The sequence below is a fragment of the Tachypleus tridentatus genome, chromosome 8, assembly GCF_004210375.1.
Source record: "Tachypleus tridentatus isolate NWPU-2018 chromosome 8, ASM421037v1, whole genome shotgun sequence".
NCBI lineage: Eukaryota > Metazoa > Arthropoda > Merostomata > Xiphosura > Limulidae > Tachypleus > Tachypleus tridentatus.
In genome coordinates, this window is record NC_134832.1 from 60,120,148 (window position 1) to 60,140,966 (window position 20,819).

General features: G+C 30.5%; 1 protein-coding gene across 8 annotated transcripts in view; it reads left to right on the forward strand.

Moving 5' to 3' along the window:
* LOC143222469 (mothers against decapentaplegic homolog 3-like) overlaps positions 1-20,172 on the forward strand; it is a 75,109-nt gene extending 54,937 nt beyond the window's left edge. For 3 of the 8 annotated variants that reach the window (XM_076449032.1, XM_076449034.1, XM_076449038.1), the window contains 6 exons: positions 2,312-2,449; positions 3,764-3,832; positions 6,053-6,088; positions 7,661-7,873; positions 10,981-11,118; positions 13,132-20,172. In XM_076449032.1, coding sequence (XP_076305147.1) covers positions 2,312-2,449; positions 3,764-3,832; positions 6,053-6,088; positions 7,661-7,873; positions 10,981-11,118; positions 13,132-13,400 — 863 coding nt within the window. In that variant the 3' untranslated portion in view covers positions 13,401-20,172. The remainder of the gene's footprint in view (positions 1-2,311; positions 2,450-3,763; positions 3,833-6,052; positions 6,089-7,660; positions 7,874-10,980; positions 11,119-13,131) is intronic. The other 5 variants (XM_076449036.1, XM_076449039.1, XR_013012251.1 and 2 more) reach the window with 4 other exon arrangements.
* Positions 20,173-20,819: the final 647 nt, after the last annotated feature.

A 20,819-nucleotide genomic window follows, 5' to 3' on the forward strand; every position in this document is an offset into this window, starting at 1 on the left:
GCTGAATACAAAACATGTCAAGTAATTATTATTATTATTATTATAATACAGCCAAATGGAATATGCTGGATACAAAACATGTCAAGTAATTATTATTATTATTATTATTATTATAATACAGCCAAATGGAATATGCTGGATACAAAACATGTTAAGTAATTATTATTATTATTATTATAATACAGCCAAATGGAATATGCTGGGTACAAAACATGTCAAGTAATTATTATTATTATTATTATAATACAGCCAAATGGAATATGCTGGATACAAAACATGTCAAGTAATTATTATTATTATAATACAGCCAAATGGAATATGCTGGATACAAAACATGTCAAGTAATTATTATTATTATTATTATAATACAGCCAAATGGAATATGCTGGAAACAAAACATGTCAAGTAATTATTATTATAATACAGCCAAATGGAATATGCTGGAAACAAAACATGTCAAGTAATTATTATTATAATACAGCCAAATGGAATATGTTGGATACAAAACAAGTTAAGTAATTATAATTATTATTATTATTATTATAATACAGCCAAATGGAATATGCTGGATACAAAACATGTCAAGTAATTATTATTATTATTATTATTATAATACAGCCAAATGGAATATGCTGGATACAAAACATGTCAAGTAATTATTATTATTATTATTATAATACAGCCAAATGGAATATGCTGGATACAAAACATGTCAAGTAATTATTATTATTATTATTATAATACAGCCAAATGGAATATGCTGGATACAAAACATGTCAAGTAATTATTATTATTATTATTATTATAATACAGCCAAATGGAATATGCTGGAAACAAAACATGTCAAGTAATTATTATTATAATACAGCCAAATGGAATATGTTGGATACAAAACATGTTAAGTAATTATAATTATTATTATTATTATTATTATAATACAGCCAAATGGAATATGTTGGATACAAAACATGTTAAGTAATTATAATTATTATTATTATAATACAGCCAAATGGAATATGCTGGAAACAAAACATGTCAAGTAATTATTATTATAATACAGCCAAATGGAATATGCTGGAAACAAAACATGTCAAGTAATTATTATTATAATACAGCCAAATGGAATATGCTGGAAACAAAACATGTCAAGTAATTATTATTATAATACAACCAAATGGAATATGTTGGATACAAAACAAGTTAAGTAATTATAATTATTATTATTATTATTATAATACAGCCAAATGGAATATGCTGGATACAAAACATGTCAAGTAATTATTATTATTATTATTATAATACAGCCAAATGGAATATGCTGGATACAAAACATGTCAAGTAATTATTATTATTATTATTATAATACAGCCAAATGGAATATGCTGGATACAAAACATGTCAAGTAATTATTATTATTATTATTATAATACAGCCAAATGGAATATGCTGGATACAAAACATGTCAAGTAATTATTATTATTATTATTATACAGCCAAATGGAATATGCTGGAAACAAAACATGTCAAGTAATTATTATTATAATACAGCCAAATGGAATATGTTGGATACAAAACATGTTAAGTAATTATAATTATTATTATTATTATTATTATTATAATACAGCCAAATGGAATATGTTGGATACAAAACATGTTAAGTAATTATAATTATTATTATTATTATAATACAGCCAAATGGAATATGTTGGATACAAAACATGTTAAGTAATTATAATTATTATTATAATACAGCCAAATGGAATATGTTGGATACGAAACATGTTAAATAATAATTATTATTATTATTATTATAATACAGCCAAATGGAATATGCTGGATACAAAACATGTCAAGTAATTATTATTATTATTATTATAATACAGCCAAATGGAATATGCTGGATACAAAACATGTCAAGTAATTATTATTATTATTATAATACGGCCAAATGGAATATGTTGGATACAAAACATGTCAAGTAATTATAATTATTATTATAATACAGCCAAATGGAATATGCTGGATACACAACATGTTAGTGTTAGTCCAGTAGATTGTTTTATCAGTATTGTTATTTACATACAGACCAATTACATAAACTTGATAAAATATATGTGATGTATGTCTTGTTGTCACTATGTTTTATGGTTTGGGTTCTTAGGGTAGTGTTTTATTGATGTAGGTGAAAGTTTTGTAATTGTAATATTTTGTCGATGAATATACACTTAAAAGTGATTTATTGTAAAGTATCATGTTTCATAAATGTTGTTATTTTAATTTTTTTCTATATTTTATAATAATGGTATTTTAGCACTACCTGCAATATTGGTGCCACGACAGACAGGAGACATTCCTGTTGATCTTCCTTCTCCAGATGATTACACCAACTCAGTCCCAGATAACACCGATTTTCCTTCTGGTTTAGAGAATCAGACATTCCCCCTTACAGGTAACATTTATTAATTAAACTAATACTGTATTTTTAGCTACTAATTAAAAAATGAAAATTGATATTTATCAGCTTATTACACTGACATTCTCGTAATTTCTGAAAATGGATTCTTCTTAATGCTGTAGAGAAAAACTTAGTGTGTGTGTAGGTTTATATTCTTATAACAGTAGTTAAAATTAACTGTTTTAAAAATAGCAAATACTTCTTTACTTTGATTTTGTAGATCATGTAAGGTACCTGAGCATATTAGAATTAAAAAATATATATCAGTACATCTTGTAATCTTTATTTTGAATATTTTAAGAGAGTTCAGTAATAACAATAATTTTTTTGAGTACCAAAATTTGGTATCAGCAGTGACTATTGTACTAGTAAATAATCTAACTTTAGAATAATGAAAATAACCACATTTATATAACCATGTAAAAATATAAACTCTTATTGTGATTTTATTGTATTTGCAACTGGTGTAAAAATAACACTATGTAACACAAATTTTGTTCCTGGATAGTATGCATTATTTATTAATTGTTTATGTTGTAAAAGTACAGAAAATGGCCATTATTCCCTTCAAACTTTGCTTTCATGACCTGGATAATGAAATTTAAAAATTAACCTATTTTCTATGTAAAAACGAGCAAATTTGCACATTTTCATTTACATAAGGTCTGAATACATTAACATATGAATCAAGATTTACATGTATTTATACTAAAGTTATACAAAAATATGTTTAGAAGTGAGTAGTTTTTCGAGATTTGTGACTGTAATGTAAATCACTTTCACATATCAGCCCCCAAATATAGTCTCACATCATGTTTTTGTTATATGTTCCGAGCTCACAAAAGCAAAGTTTGAAAAGAAAAATAGGTCTTTTCCATTTACTTTAGGCATAAGCAATTGGGAAACAACACTTTCTGCACAGGAACAAGAAAAATTAAAAATGTTGTTACATAGTGTAATTGAAACACTAACTTAATGAGTACTTGTTTCAAAATCAGTGAGAGCTTAAGTTAATTTGTGGGTAAATGTGCCATTTTAGTGAGGAGTACAGTGAGAAGTTATGAAATTATTATTGTATTTATGATAAATATTATGTTTCAATAGTTTATTTCAGTTTCTAAAAATTACCTTAATATTTCAGAATGTATTCTTTTACTTCAGTTGCATACTTTTGATAAAACATGATAAAGCACTTATTTTTATTTGTTCTGTTATTAGCATTTCTAAAAGGAAGAATGTCAAACACTGAATATTCATCCTAACATTAGTGAGCATTACCAGTGTTGTTTCTTTTAAATACATTTCCAGAGACTCCTCCTCCTGGCTACATGAGTGAAGAAGGAGATAGTCATGAGCAAAATGGAACTGACAGCATGGGTAAGTAACCAAGCTAATGGTGGTATGTTGCCTTCTTAGGTCCATGAACACTTTTCTGTCTTGAAAAACAAAATGGAACTGACAGCATGGGTAAGTAACCAAGCTAATGGTGGTATGTTGCCTTCTTAGGTCCATGAACACTTTTCTGTCTTGAAAAACAAAATGGAACTGACAGCATGGGTAAGTAACCAAGCTAATGGTGGTATGTTGCCTTCTTAGGTCCATGAACACTTTTCTGTCTTGAAAAACAAAATGGAACTGACAGCATGGGTAAGTAACCAAGCTAATGGTGGTATGTTGCCTTCTTAGGTCCATGAACACTTTTCTGTCTTGAAAAACAAAATGGAACTGACAGCATGGGTAAGTAACCAAGCTAATGGTGGTATGTTGCCTTCTTAGGTCCATGAACACTTTTCTGTCTTGAAAAACAAAATGGAACTGACAGCATGGGTAAGTAACCAAGCTAATGGTGGTGTGTTGCCTTCTTAGGTCCATGAACACTTTTCTGTCTTGAAAAACAAAATGGAACTGACAGCATGGGTAAGTAACCAAGCTAATGGTGGTGTGTTGCCTTCTTAGGTCCATGAACACTTTTCTGTCTTGAAAAACAAAATGGAACTGACAGCATGGGTAAGTAACCAAGCTAATGGTGGTGTGTTGCCTTCTTAGGTCCATGAACACTTTTCTGTCTTGAAAAACAAAATGGAACTGACAGCATGGGTAAGTAACCAAGCTAATGGTGGTGTGTTGCCTTCTTAGGTCCATGAACACTTTTCTGTCTTGAAAACAAAATGGAACTGACAGCATGGGTAAGTAACCAAGCTAATGGTGGTGTGTTGCCTTCTTAGGTCCATGAACACTTTTCTGTCTTGAAAAACAAAATGGAACTGACAGCATGGGTAAGTAACCAAGCTAATGGTGGTGTGTTGCCTTCTTAGGTCCATGAACACTTTTCTGTCTTGAAAAACAAAATGGAACTGACAGCATGGGTAAGTAACCAAGCTAATGGTGGTGTGTTGCCTTCTTAGGTCCATGAACACTTTTCTGTCTTGAAAACAAAATGGAACTGACAGCATGGGTAAGTAACCAAGCTAATGGTGGTGTGTTGCCTTCTTAGGTCCATGAACACTTTTCTGTCTTGAAAAACAAAATGGAACTGACAGCATGGGTAAGTAACCAAGCTAATGGTGGTGTGTTGCCTTCTTAGGTCCATGAACACTTTTCTGTCTTGAAAAAATATTTATTTAAATTTTAACTACCATGGTAAACTTTGCATCAGAAAGTGCTATTAATATAAAGAAAGGACATGCTGTGGATTAAGTGAAAGGATACAATTAAATGCCTCTATTGCCATATTTATTGCATGTTTTGTGTAGTATAAAATTGTAATTGCAATTTTTTTTCATATTAACATGTATATAAGATTGTCAGATTTACAAGTAGCTATGAAAGGAAGATAATGGTCAGTTATTTCTTTGGTATTTTATTATCAAATATCTTTTCTTTGAAATTTCCGTAAAATTATAATTGTGCTTTTAACTTATTGTAATTACCAGTTCTAACATGTACAAAAGTATATCCATATTATACAAGTATTTGTGTTTACATTGAAGAAACATTTTTGAAACACAGTTTCTGATTCATGATACCTTCATTCATAATTATTTTGTCAGTTCTTTAAAAACATAAGGCAAAGTTACACCACACAAATGTACTTGAGCCAGGCATGACATATTCCATTAGTCTTATAGGAATGACAGGGTGATATTTGTGTTATTTATTGGTAATAGCAAGAGAAAAATAATAAACAAATAAGTTAGGAGTCTCACCTGGGATGTGATCACTGAAAATTTGAAGATGATAAGACGTTTGAAACTTTTTATTTAAGACAGATATAAGCTGTTCTATAGTGTAAAATTTATATCATAACTTGTGATGAAATTTACTGATGCTTGAATATTTATAATAATTAAATTAATTCAGAAGAATCGTGTTCTTGCTCATTTACCTAAGTATGTTTACATGTATAATTATTTGAGTAGTATCTCATTATACATTTGATCATCAGTAATAACAAAGCAAAAAAAAATCCTTCATTCCTAACAGTAGGTGTCATAACTAAATAATCTGTTAAATGCTTTGTTAACTGTAACTGTTCTATTCTAAATATTGTTTGATACTATTTTCTTATGAATTTTAAAACTTTTTAATTTTTTTTAGATTCAAGTATTTTGTCATCACCAAGTCCCCCTCTTGGTGAGTTTAGAATTAGTCTTTGGACAATTTATTATTAAGATCTTCTGGTAATGCTTTATATTGTTCATAATCTTTCACTGTTTTCCTTGTTTTAATACCACCATTTCAAAACTCTTAAGCAGTAACACCCAATAATAGTTTGCTGACATACAAATTAATTTCTTTTAGGTTTTAGCTTAACACTTTATAGTTGATATTTACTTATGTTGTAGGTCAACATATTACTACCAGCTGTTTAATATACTTTAAAAATGTGAAGCTTCTACAACTGTTTAGTGTTTTTTAATTTTACAGAATTTATCAACTTTTTTAAAGCAAAGGATAAAATAATAATAATATTGTCAGTGTTTCTTTTGCAGAAGTGACTTTTTTGCTATTTGTAATATCTTTAATGTTCACTGAGGGTGAACTAATTGGTTAAAAGCTTAGGGGAGAGTATTTGCGGTTCTTTTTTTTATATATAAAGAAGTGATTTTGGTTCAAAAATAATTTTAATAATTTGCATAGAAGAAACACAAAAATTCCATTTTACAAAAGTGTGTGTATATATATGTATATATAATATTTCTATGTATATATTGAAAAAATTCATCAGGACTTTTGAGGAACCTAAGAAATGTTTTTTTAACTTTCATGTTGTTTTCAGTTACACTTTGAAATTTAGTGTTCACTTATCTCTGCTGTATTCAACACATTTTTGTTTTTGATACATTACTTTTTTACTTACTGATTTAAAGGTAATTTAATTATTTTTTTTATATTGATACAGCCTTATTTTTATATCTGGCACTCAATTTTGATTGCTTTTCAGAGTGAACTTGTCTACTTTCTGTAGATTAAACTTGAAAATAAAGCTAAAAAAACTCTTTGTGAAGGAGTGTAGTATTTATTTATAATGAATGTAAATAAGTTGACAAGGTGTTTTATTAATACCTTTTACCTATCAGAGCTGATCTTTCTCAGTTTTTTAATTTCATAAGTTTTAGCACCTTTGAGTGGTAAACTTTTATGTGTGTTATATTCATTGTATTCTACTAATAGAAATTTTAAAACGAGATTTGCTAAAAAACTATTTACATTAGAATATTTATTAATATACAACAGTAGTTATAGACATTTCCATATAGTCACTAGGCATGATTTAACATACAAAATATGTACTGACTTGGCTTGCTCATGGTTATTATAAAACAGATTAATGAACATAAAAGTTTACTCACAACTTGTTTTTTAATTATTTTAATTTGTTCATTCTTATTAAGTATTTTTTAATTTTAATATATGTATTGAAGGTGAACTGAATATGAGCATCTGTTTTATTTAACTAAGTACCAACAAATAAATGTTACCTTATAAACCCACAAATGTAAGTAACTTAAAAAAACTATATAATCTTTACAGGCATTTTGTAAAAAGCAACAAGTCTTTATGAAAACATGATTTGGTCATTGTTTATATATGCCCATAATATTTTTTTCATGATGCATTAGATTTCAAAAATTTCAACTAAGTTTGTGTAAAATAAAATGTGCTTTGAGTTAACTGTGTTGTGTTTTGGGTAAACTTTAAAAGATGTTCAGCCAGTCACGTACACTGAACCAGCGTTCTGGTGCTCTATTTCGTACTACGAGCTCAACACTCGTGTTGGAGAGACCTTCCATGCTTCTCAGCCTTCTCTAACTGTGGATGGCTTTACTGATCCCTCAAGTTCTGAACGATTTTGTTTGGGTTTGTTATCCAATGTTAACAGGAATCCTGTTGTGGAACAAACAAGAAGACACATCGGTCAGTTATATTTGGTTTAATTCTGTATTCTAGGAAAACACACACACACAACAACAAAAAAACATGAGGCTAATTTGATGTTTGTTCATTTCTAAAGTTTCATGACTGTTAAGAATAAACACCATTCTGAATGCCAGTACTTTAATAAAGTATAATTAGTTTCAGTGTCTTGTACTTAGTACATGTTTCAAACCTTGTTATACGGATGCCATATTTCTTATTTTGAAAATGTTCAATGAAGCATCATAAATATATGTAGCTTTTCTGTTTGGACTTAAGCACACTTTAGTGTAAAGACAAAAATAAGAAATCCTATAACTCTATCATTTTCAAAAAGTGGACCTTTGTTTGTACCAGGACCCCTTTGTCCTCTGAAGAAAAGTCTTCCTTTTAAAATCTTTCATGTTATAGGGTTTCATATTTTGTCTTTAATTGAATTTTTTAACCTAACATTATGAATACACTGTTATGTTAATGCAACTTAAAAAAACACTATTAAAAATATTAGTATATTTGGTAGAAATGATAGATATAAAAAATTGTTATGTTAGGCTAACATGATACCAAAGAAATCTGTTGAATTTTTTTATATTTATAGATTTTTAATAAGAAATTCACAAAAAAGTACAGAAACTTAAACATTTAGTGTTTACCAACAAACAAGGAATTGTTTAACCCTTACTGAGAGGTATTGTAACATGGTGTTACCCCGATTTGGTTTCTTCTCACGCTTTATTAAAATGGTTAAGTCACTCAACTTTTTAAAAGCAGAACAGGGTTAAGACAAGAACAACTACTTCCTGGATTTAAGTTCTGAGCCACCTTTCATTAAATTAGATTTTTGCATCAGAAATTTCTGTGGTTAGATACTCAGCAATGAAGCATGACTTTAATATTTCTTTGATGTTTTATAGTTACCTCCAAAATCATTTTATTTATGTTTATACCACTGTAACATAGTAGGTGCAATAATAAATTTTTCTGCCTTTTACATTTAACCTGTGAACAATCCAGTTTAGAACTATTCAAAGTGAAGCTTAGTTTTCTGGAGAATAGAAATCTGAAATTGAATGTTGCCCAAACCTAAGGGGTTTGTAGCTAGTCATTTATTAACTTGAGCAGAGTTTATGGGTTTTGCAGATTAAACAGGCCTGCAAAAGTTTTATTGTTTTGACATTTTTACATGTTGTACAGTAATTCCTGTGTGCTGAATCCAAAAATGATGTCCATTTTTCTCTATCAAGTGCAGATTTTTTCACAAAATGCTGTGTACTTTTACATAAGTGAATCATTTTAATTGAAATCAGGTAACATTCTGTTATGCTTAAAATGTTGACAACCACTATCTCTATATTTCTCTAGACCAGTTGCAACATAAGGATCTTATCAATTTCTATAATCTAAAAAAAAACATTGCTAGTATGTAAACAAATAACAGGCAATATGATGTAATTTCTGGATAGTATTTGTGCATGTACTTTGATATTTCTTCTTTTCAACATTATTTGTCACCAAAGCAATTAGAGGTTTTGTAAACATGTACTGTTACATTTGTTGTAAATTTGATCTTTTGAATTTGGGAAAGAAAAAAAAAAATGTAATGTTTATTTTTGAAATTTGCATACCTGAATTATGGAAAATCTGTTATTAAAACCAAAACAACTTCTATGAAGTTTAAATTCATTGGCCTGTGTAATTAAAAAAAAAAAATTGTGCTGTGCATATTAACTTGATTGTCAAATTCTGCTGTTAGGTCTGATGAAAAGTAGTCCAAGAGCTGGTAGTGGATAGTGTTGACTATCTCACTGGTCTGTTACTACAAAATTAGGAACAGATAGCCTGTTGTAGCTTTGCACAAAATTTAGTGAACAAAAGCATCTGCATTAAGATTTTTGATGTCATTTCAAGAAAATGTTGCCAGAACATTGAACATTTGTTACTGTGTGAAACTTGTAACAGAGTTTTTCATTCCCATTGCAGACCACAGAACATTGAATGTTTGTTACTGTGTGAAACTTGTAACAAAGTTTTTCATTCCCATTGCAGACCACAGAACATTGAATGTTTGTTACTGTGTGAAACTTGTAACAAAGTTTTTCATTCCCATTGCAGACCACAGAACATTGAAAGTTTGTTACTGTGTGAAACTTGTAACAAAGTTTTTCATTCCCATTGCAGACCACAGAACATTGAATGTTTGTTACTGTGTGAAACTTGTAACAAAGTTTTTCATTCCCATTGCAGACCACAGAACATTGAATGTTTGTTACTGTGTGAAACTTGTAACAAGGTTTTTCATTCCCATTGCAGACCACAGAACATTGAATGTTTGTTACTGTGTGAAACTTGTAACAAGGTTTTTCATTCCCATTGCAGACCACAGAACATTGAATGTTTGTTACTGTGTGAAACTTGTAACAAAGTTTTTCATTCCCATTGCAGACCACAGAACATTGAATGTTTGTTACTGTGTGAAACTTGTAACAAGGTTTTTCATTCCCATTGCAGACCACAGAACATTGAACGTTTGTTACTGTGTGAAACGTGTAACAAAGTTTTTCATTCCCATTGCAGACCACAGAACATTGAATGTTTGTTACTGTGTGACTTTTGTAACAAGGTTTTTCATTCCCATTGCAGACCACAGAACATTGAACGTTTATTACTGTGTGAAACTTGTAACAAGGTTTTTCATTCCCATTGCAGACCATTTCTAAACATTATTTGTCACAAAGATTATTCTTAAACTAGATTCTTTTTCATTTTTACAAGCGTAATGAGATTTATTACCTATTTGAACATTTTAAACTTTATATCACTTTTGTTAATTTTAAATGTACATTTTTCAAAAATCAGTTTATAGTTATGTTTTAGTTTATATTATTTCCACTTACCATATAAATGTTTTTCTTACTTTTTATGAACAATATATTAAAATTATGATGTCTGCATCTGTTTTGCATTTAATGTTTTTTTGTCATTCATCATATTTACAAACCTTATAATTCTGTTAAAAATGTATTTTAGGCTGTTCAGTGGTATTAGTAGTTTTTCCTTTATTAGTTTCAAATGAAGTATTTATTGATTCATATGAACAACTTGGGTAGGTCGAGGTGTTCGACTGTACTATATTGGAGGAGAAGTATTTGCCGAGTGCTTAAGTGACAGCAGCATCTTTGTTCAAAGTCCTAACTGTAACCAAAGATATGGCTGGCATCCAGCAACTGTCTGTAAAATTCCACCTGGTTAGTATCCAAGTTGTGTTAAATTATGGAAAAATACTCCTTAAATACTGCAGTTTTTATATCTGCCTGTGATTTGATTTACACTTGTCACTTAGTTACACCAGTTTGGGGGAGTTCCATCCCTCACTGTATATATAACTTTCACAGTTTTGTATGTTGTCCAAATATGTTATGTATATCCCTAATTAATCATTTTAATTCCTTGTTTTGTGATGTATGAACTTGTTTATATAAATAAGTATTCATTTTTTGTGTGCAGAACCTGAATATTCCATGTGACTTCACTGAGTGTTGAAATAGTGTTTTTAATTCAGTGTTTCACCTCAAGGTGTGTTTTAGATCTATCATTTTCATAATTTGTAAGGCATCTCTTACTTGCATCGTGTGGGTATATTCTTTATTGTTTCCTAGCCCTCAATTTTTGTTAAGCTTTTCTTTTATGCCCCATAACATCACCTGGTGTTCATGTACACTTTTTTTTTTAAACTGATTACTTCATCTGCTTCAAAACTACCTTTAAATTTTCAGTGTAATGTATTGTACTTTGAATATCTTTTGTTTTCCTTATGACATTACTTGGTGTTCTTTTATTATTTATTACCTAATAGCATCTTTTGGTTTACAAATATTCAATAATTTTCCATGTTTTTTGTTGATGTTTAAGCGTTGTGTGTCTTTTTCCTGAATCATATGGTGTTAAGGTCTCCTTTATGAATGTTCTGTGTCATATGTCAGTATGTAAACAACCATTATTTCTTCTACTTCTGCTTAATGGTGGTGTTTATTTTACTGAATTTTTATGCTTTTTGTAGTGTACATGTGTCTTCTATTTCTGCATGGCATCCCTTGTTCAGAAAAAATAATTTTATAGGAATTCACTTAACTATAAATGTTAATTTTAGTTTCCATGATCCTTTGTAGTTTGTTACTGTAAATTATCTGTGAAATATTCTTCATTTCACATCTCAGTATGATTTTAGTTAAGTATTGTCTGTAAATATTTTCTAATGTAGATTGTAATTTATTTTTTGTATATTAAAGAACACTTTACTTCCTAAGAATGTTAATCAAAATTACTTCTATTGTTTATGCCTAATTAAACTATTTTAGGCTCCATATCGTACCTTTACGGTTTGACTATACAATAATAATTTATCTATAAATAAATTTTATGGAATATTTAAATTGTTTCTGTTTGATATGTTCACTTACAGCTCTTAAATTTGGTTATATCTTATGAATCTGTAAAGGTTTCATCAGGTGTGCATTTTCATGTGATTATTTAAAGCTGGAAATTTAATAGAATTTTTCTGTATTGTTATCACTGTATTTTTTTAATAATCTATGTTGTATCAGGTGTATACAGTTGTTGGCTTACTTGTGTAGTTGATTTATCAAAACTGTAATTATTTGTGTTGTTTTAGTATTGCAACTACTAACAATATGGCAATACCTTTGTGTTTCTTTACCTCACATGGTTACTAATGATATAGAAATAACTTTGTTTCTTCACCTCACATGAGTACAACTAATTTAACAGTATCATTGTATTTCTTCAGCTCAAATGACTTGTTTGAAGAGGATATACAAAATGTTATTTGCTTTGATACTATAATGCATTTAGAAAGGTGGAAATTACTCATGCTTTCGAGCATTTTTGGATAGTTTTGGATTTAATCAGAGGTAAAGGAAATAGAAATGATATCTTAGAAAGCAATAGAAACTCTTTTGACCAATGGAGATTTATGCAATAAGTAGTAAAACAACTGAGGGCAATTTGTTTCCATTGTAGGTACAAATTTTATTACTTTGTTAGCATATAAATTACTGACACAACTCTGTAAATTAATGTTTTGTTTTTACTAATCCTCTCTAAATTATTCAGATCAGACTAAGATTGTGACGAGTCTAGTTGGACAACACTGTTACAAAAGATCAAATTTGTTTTTGTACTTTAAACATACAAGTTTGTTGTACTTGTTATACAAAAAACAAATAATGTTTTCTCATTAGGATGCAATTTAAAGATCTTCAACAACCAGGAGTTTGCAGCATTGCTAGCACAATCAGTGAGCCAAGGATTTGAGGCAGTTTATCAACTTACTAGGATGTGCACAATACGCATGAGTTTTGTGAAAGGTTGGGGAGCAGAGTATCGGAGGCAGACTGTTACTTCCACACCTTGCTGGATCGAGCTGCATCTGAATGGCCCCTTACAGTGGTTGGATCGAGTCTTAACTCAGATGGGCTCACCTCGTATACCTTGCAGCTCAATGTCTTAAATGCCTTTGTTGGATTTAGAACAAAATAAAAGAATGATACAATACTCGGTGAATAAAAAACTTGCTTCTGCGAGTCTGCTAAAGTACTGCTTTGCTGTGTAAGCTTTTTGCTCCTTGTGTGTTGTGTGTGTTTTGTGTGGGTGTATGTGCTTATATTTGTAGGCAGCAGCACAAAATACATTTTGAGTAAAATAGCTTGGGACTAAAACCAACAGCATAGAACCTGGATGCTGGTTTTATGCATTATTAAGATCCAGCATAGAACCCAAATGTTTATGAATTGTATAGATGCTGGTTTTGTGCATTATTAAGATCCAGCATAGAACCCAAATGTTTATGAATTGTATGAATGCTGGTTTTGTGCATTATTAAGATCCAGTTATTTTTAGGAAACACGTGAATTCTAGTTCTCCATAAACCTTTTAGTTCTAGGTTTCTTTTAAGCCATCTTTTTTTTTGTTCTTTATAAACCTTTTAGAGATTCCACTTTTGTGTAAACCATGTACAGTGAGATTTCTTTGTGCTAGTATTGCTGTTAGCAGCTGATTTATTTGTGACAAAAATCAGCTGTCCTTTTGCATAATGGTAGCTAAAGCTAAAAATGGCTTAATGCAATTTACATGGTAACACACTTTATCTGTTATTTTAACTAATATTCCAGCAAACACCACAGGTTAAAAAGTTGATGCTACATTACTGTTATGCTGAAAATTAGTACTGGTGAGACAATATTAAAACTTGTAGATCAGTAGGGGAATTTTTGGATGATTTTTTCTAACAGCTTTCTTCGAGTGTGGAGTACAATTTTGAAGTTTTGTTATTGCTTCAGTTGAATAATAGAATGCTAGGATTTCTTGTTATACATTCTTTAAGAGCTTTAATGTACAATCTCCATTTTCTTGAAACATTTCATGTTCTGGGTGGTATTCTGGGAGAAGCTTTCTTTAGAAACTGAATGAGGAAAAAGGAGCTGTAAATTTTCCGAGAGCCATGAAGCCTTTCTTGTTGTAGATCGCAGTCAGAGCTATGGACATTAGGGTGCATCAGCGGATAAAGGATAAAAATTAAAATGTCCCAATTTTTTTGCTCAGTTGTGCCACTGCATGAGAAAAGAACATAGATAAAGTTTCATTTCAATCGCGAAGTATTTAGTGGTCGCACATCCCTTGCAAAGTTCACTATTTTCCTTAAATTTACCCTACATTACATTGTTAATGGTAATTAAATTATTTAAAGAAATTATTTAATATTTATTGATTATACAATTAGCAAAAACAAAAACTTGAAAGAAAAATTTATTTCATTGAAGTTTTATCTTGCCTGCCCCCTTCGCATTATGTTCGCCGATGTTCTTCTGCCACCTGAATCATATACTGAAATTGATCTTCGTTCTTGGTGCGGCCCTTTGATGTAAACTGTTGAATTAAAGCTACTCCTCTTTCAGCTGCGTCATTTGTCACAAAAAGTTTCTTTACTCTGTCCTTTCCTTGTTTGTACTCTTCGGAGGTGCTCCACTCTTTCGGTGGTAATGATAAAAATGCACTACTAATATCCAGATGGTACAAAATTTTCTTTGTTGCCGAGGTAAAAAAAATCTGGAAGTTTTCTGGAAACAGCATTGCTTGCAGCATCAACTGTTAAACGTGGAGTTTGCCTAGGAGATCCTTTCACGGTATTCATATTTGAGACCATCTTGAGTTTGTCGCTATTCGTTACACCGTCATCAAAGAGCGCAAGCCCAACTGCAACCTCAGATAAATACCATAAATGCCGATTCATTGCCTTTGTACCAACTTCCTTAATCATATGATTTTCATGCAATGCAAGTTCCTTGAGTAGTGTAAGGTCCCTTTGAGCTGCCACAGAAGCATCCTTAGCTGTAAACCATGAGAGCAAGTAATGTTTAGTTATAAAGACACAGAAATTGCCAAGTTTGCTGCAGAAATGTGCGTCAAATGAAACACGAGATGAAGCAGGCCGTGGTTGCAGTCTACCAAACTCCTCTTGCAACATCCAAATTTTTAGAGAATATATTGCTCGAGCCATCTATCGTGCACGATGTACAGCACCAGAAGTACGGAAAGAAACTGAAGAACGTCCGTGTGGAAGAGATCCAAGGAAAATGACAGCTAATTCCAAGAGCTCTTTATAATCGTCCCGTGGTTGATGAGATTGAAGGAGATTCTGACAAAATTGAATAATATCATCCTTCCAAGGCTGTATTCGGAGTGGCATTGCTTCTACTGCTGTTATGTACTTAGTTTTATTAATTTTAGGCCAACAATCTCTAAAGTTTAAAAACAAAGTGATATCTGGACTTTTTGATGTCTCTATCACGAGAGTAGAGAATACAGCACTCAGAAGAATCTCCAAAATGTGGTGTCTACAGGCAAGGTGCAAGAGCTCACGTTCAAGTAACATTTCAATCCTCAGACAGATGCCACATTTGGATCCTGTATTGGTCGCCGTGGTGTCAAAGCAAAGCGATTTAATTCTGTCTTTTACATTCCATTCTACTAAAACTGATCCGATCTCAGAAGCTACTAAATTTGCATCCCCACTGTCAATCTTGGGCACTGAAAGAATCTTCTCTACACCTTCACCTGAAACTAAAATTGCCAAACGTTCGATCTTCTCTCTGCCAACCAAGTCAGGCATCAGCTTACCATCCCAATGTAATGTCAAAGGAACGTTTGGAGAAAAACTTTCCTTCAATTCAGCTGCTAGAAGAGTACGGTTAGTAATTCGTTTCCTCCTTATGGAACTTGGGCTAATGGCAAGATCCTCGATATTATGTCCAATATGAGCTGCAAAATAAAGCAAAATTTGCGCGGCTTTTCGGTCACTGATCTGGGTTCTGTCTAAAGTTGAAGCTAGCCTTTCACTAATGCCAACTTTTCGTTTGGTTCCGGAAGCACGTTGTTATTTTGTGCGCATTGCGCAACCCCTAAATATTAATGTATTTGATTGATTTTTACGCTAGCATATTTTTTTCATTGAATGGAATCAAATTATAAGCGAGCGACTGAGTGTCACAACTTTTTGTTTTTTGACGCACCCTAATGAACAGTCTCTGAAGCAACACCACATCAAGTTGAAAGTTTGAGATTTAGTTGCTATTATTTTTAAACATTTTCATCTCTGCTGTTGTGATATAGTGTGTATTGTTCTCCTGATTATGTCACATGATTGCTAACATAAGATAACCATGATTATCCAGTTGATAAGAATAATTTTCTTTCAGTATTGCATAGTTAGTAGTCTGTTTATACCCAATATGGAAGTACTTTGGTGTACCTGTTTGCTGAATTCTTAATACTGAGAGTTTAAAAATATTGGATATTAAACCTAATATTCAGATTGTAATTGCATAGATATGTACATTTGAATAAACTTGAAAATTAGCTGTTTTATAGCTAATAGCTGCATGAACTAGGGAAATACAGTTCATTTTTTGTGTAGGTTTCAAATCACACATGCAGAAGGAATAACTGAATATCTTCTCATAAGATATATTTTTATCGTAATTTTCCATATACAAAAAAATATTTATGTATTGAAACCTTCGCAGTAATCTGTTGAGAATCTTGCACCTGCGGACTTACTGCATAAGGTGCCACTTTATTAGGTGTCACATGTGACACCTTCAGTAATTTCAGTATGCATCATTTAACAAATATTGAAGTGATAAATTATATTTGCCGTGATTGCTAATATCAAAGTAAAGTTGTCATGTTGCTAAATGATTCAGATGTTTGTTTAAATAATTTTGTAAAAGAATGTAAATGAAGCACAGTTGGTGTACTAACAAGTTCATAAGATTAAAGTCTTTAAAAGATGGTCTTCTAGGGTGGATAGGCCCTCTAATAAACATTTCCTGGTGGGCTATGGAACATCAGGGCTTCAGGCTGGGAACAGTTATGTGAAAACAGTTCTTTATTTCTCCCAGGTCTTTGTTACAGTGCCTATCCATCTTTCATGGTACTTGGCTGGAATATTATTAAATAGTTTGTACGTTTATAAATTTAAAAGAAAAAAGAAGGATATCAAAGAAACCTTTAATTTTTTTATTGCTGCTAAATACAAGTGTTGGCATTTCCTTAAATTTTATGTACGAGATGTTTCAAATTTTTACCAAACTTAAAATTAAAAAAAAGACATTTTTAAATTAAAAAATGTGATGTTATTATAATTTATGATATTTAAAATGGTTTAGAAGAAATGATAACTATATGAAAAGTACATTATGTAATTGTAAAAATGAGTAATTATTGAAGTGTGTGTAATTATGATATATACTTGTTCCTGTTAAGAATTGTACTTTGAAATGATTGTGCATTTTATTAAGAATTAAACATAATTGTTAAGCATAATTCTTCCAGTTATATGTACAAGTGTTTTTGAAATTTATATTTAAGGTATGGCTCTATTTTTAGAATTGGTTCTGTGTGATTGAAATACGTTGCAATGTTGTTGCCTTGAAGAAATTAGGTGAATAATCTGGAGGGTTACTTGTAATATAGCAAAAATTATTTTTAATGGATTTAATGATATGATCTTGAAGTTTTATCAAATCCATTTTTGGTTCTTCTGATAACAGCTCTTTGAAAGTTGTGTTCAATTGAGTGTATATTGTTTTTTATGAATAAATAGTAATGAAGTAGTAGCAATCTTACAGTGGTTTGGTAGACCATACTTGTAGAATAATGTGGGTGGTTACCTTTTTTTTTTTGGTTTTAATATAAGAACTTAAAAATAAAAAATTGCCTTTTTAAAATGCTGATATGAAATTTTCATTTGAGATATTTTCCATTTGTTAAAAGTGTTAATTCAATACAAAACTATGATAATTGTTATTTAATAGTTACTTTACTGACTATTCCAATATTTTATTTTTTAGTTTGAAAACAAAATGTCAAATTCCTCTTCTGTAAACATGTATAACTGATTCATCACTAATGAAGATTGTTAGTTCTGTGTTGTACTTTATGCCTTGGTGTTCCAGTTGTACAGTACGTCATCTGAATTATACGGAAACTAATTTTATGTCTAGCATTATAACTATCAGGACCATTTCTTTGAATTTAAATCTAAAGAAAAACTGAATGGTACTGATAGTTTAAGTTTATTGTCATAGGCATTAAGATAAAATGGGTTTACAAAATTGTTAATAGGAGAAAAAAAAATTATATGATTTTATTAGTGATTTTGGGCTAAAGACTTTGTTTAGTTAATCCATAATTTTTTTAATTACACTGTATTACAGTGTATTACATAATACACTGAGTATGCAAATTGAAGAACAAATTTCATTTAAATTATTATTAATTGATATTTAGATTTACATTGAATCTCTAACTGTGGAAATAAAACAAATTGGTTAGATAAAATACATGAACTTCATTGAAAATCATTGATGTACAAACCATACTCTTATAACATTTTCACTAACTATTTATTTTTTTGGAAAAAGTGGCCCAAAACTCATGGAATAAACTTGTTTGGATTTAACTTCATTCACCTTAGTAATATCCTGTCTAGTAAAACTTGTTGAATTTTTGTCATTTGTAGTTTTTGGTGTTCTGTCCTTCAGATCATTGGTACATTATAATTCATCCAGCATCAGAGATCTGCATACTGTTAAAAATGTCATTTTAAATATAATTATTTCATTTTCTAAATTGTTTAGTTGTTGGAATAAGCCTGTTAAAACTTTTCAGTATCAGGAAGACAGGGTGGAAGTTGCTCTTTCTGTCCAGTACTGGAGTTCTGGAAGTGCTTAACATTTGTACGTTAGCTAGACCACAGTCATGAAAACATTTGGGATCAACTGTACAGTGTGAGTAATATCAGTGACATGAAAGTAATTATGGGTTTTATTATGGTTAGGACAATGGAGGCATTGGGATCTTCTGTACATCTAGTACCATATGTCTGAAAGTATTGAGATAGTTCATCCTGTGTTCCAGTATTATTTTAAGATCAGTACATGTAATTTTGATAAAACGGAAGAGATGAGAATTGTAACCAGTGTCAGACATGGAACCAAAACTAGATATCACCCAGGATCCCATTGATTCTTCATGACCTACTTTTATCTAGTGTTAAGACTTCATTGATGGAACAAATTCAACTGTTCTGAATGTTTTGTTTTGAAATGCCTGTTACTAAAGAGCATGAAGAGAAGATGAAGTTACTCGTTGAGTCTTGAAAGCTTTTTAATGCTTGACTAATCACCTCGCTTTTAAATTCACCAAGACCAGAAATATTGAGTTTCATATTAAACTTGATATTTTAAGAAGAAAATACCTTGAATTATCACACAGGTTCTTACTTAAAATTAATATACTGTGTGTATAAAAACTTTCTGATCAAGTGATAACTTAAAAAAAAATTTGAATATTAAATTACTTTCATTTAACAAAAAAAATTCTTTGTCAGTGATGTCAAATACCATAGATATATTCCAAAATCATATTATTTCCTTTGGTATGTAAAGTGGGTGCTAAACATCTTAAATCACATTTGAGATTTTCTGTAATATGTTATACATTTTCTATTTCACAGTTGAAGTAGTTAAATGAAATTTCTTTATTAGAATCTATTTTACTACATGTTTGTGTATCCATAAGTATTTCTTAGAGAACTGGAATTTTTATTATAATTTTTGCTGATATTCAATATTTTGGGGTTTCATATCTTGCTGTAGCTTATAAGATCATACATCTTTGAGGATATTATTTTGTTAAAATAAAAACTTTATATTGAAAAAGGTGTATTGTATTAGCTTCTACCAAAAGTGTTTGGTTTACAGATACTGATAGTTTGTGAGAGTGAGTAAACTAACAATCTGATGTATAAAAGTAATGTTAGTTACTGCTTTATAATTAGAAAAAATAATTAAATGTGTATATATATACCATCAGTTTCAATCGGAATGACACAGCTAATCTTCACTTTGTTTTTAACTGTAGTAGTAAGAACTGCCCTAAATTGTGGTTCTTTCTCTTTGATTTGGTGTAGCTTGTTGGTCAGGTCTCTTGACTTGGAACATGCAGGTCATGGGTTCAAATCCTGTCACTGAAAAAGTTTGTACTTTTATCTGATGGGGACATGACACTCAATCCCATTTTTTGTTTAAAAGAGTATCTAGTGCATATGGCCCTTGAGTAGTTGTGGATGGGTGGCTAGTGCACAAAATTCAAAAGAATAAACCTTATTTTTCCATCTAAGCTATTACATTTTATGTTTGAGTGTGTGATTGTGTAATTCCTTGGCACAGATTGGTCCTATATTTCAGATGCTGAAAAGCCAAGTTCAAACCTGCATAGCACCACAAAACTCATTCTTTGAGTAGTGAGTGCATCATAAAGAGTTGCAGTCAATCTCTTAGCATGAATGGTTGGTGGTAGGCTGTTG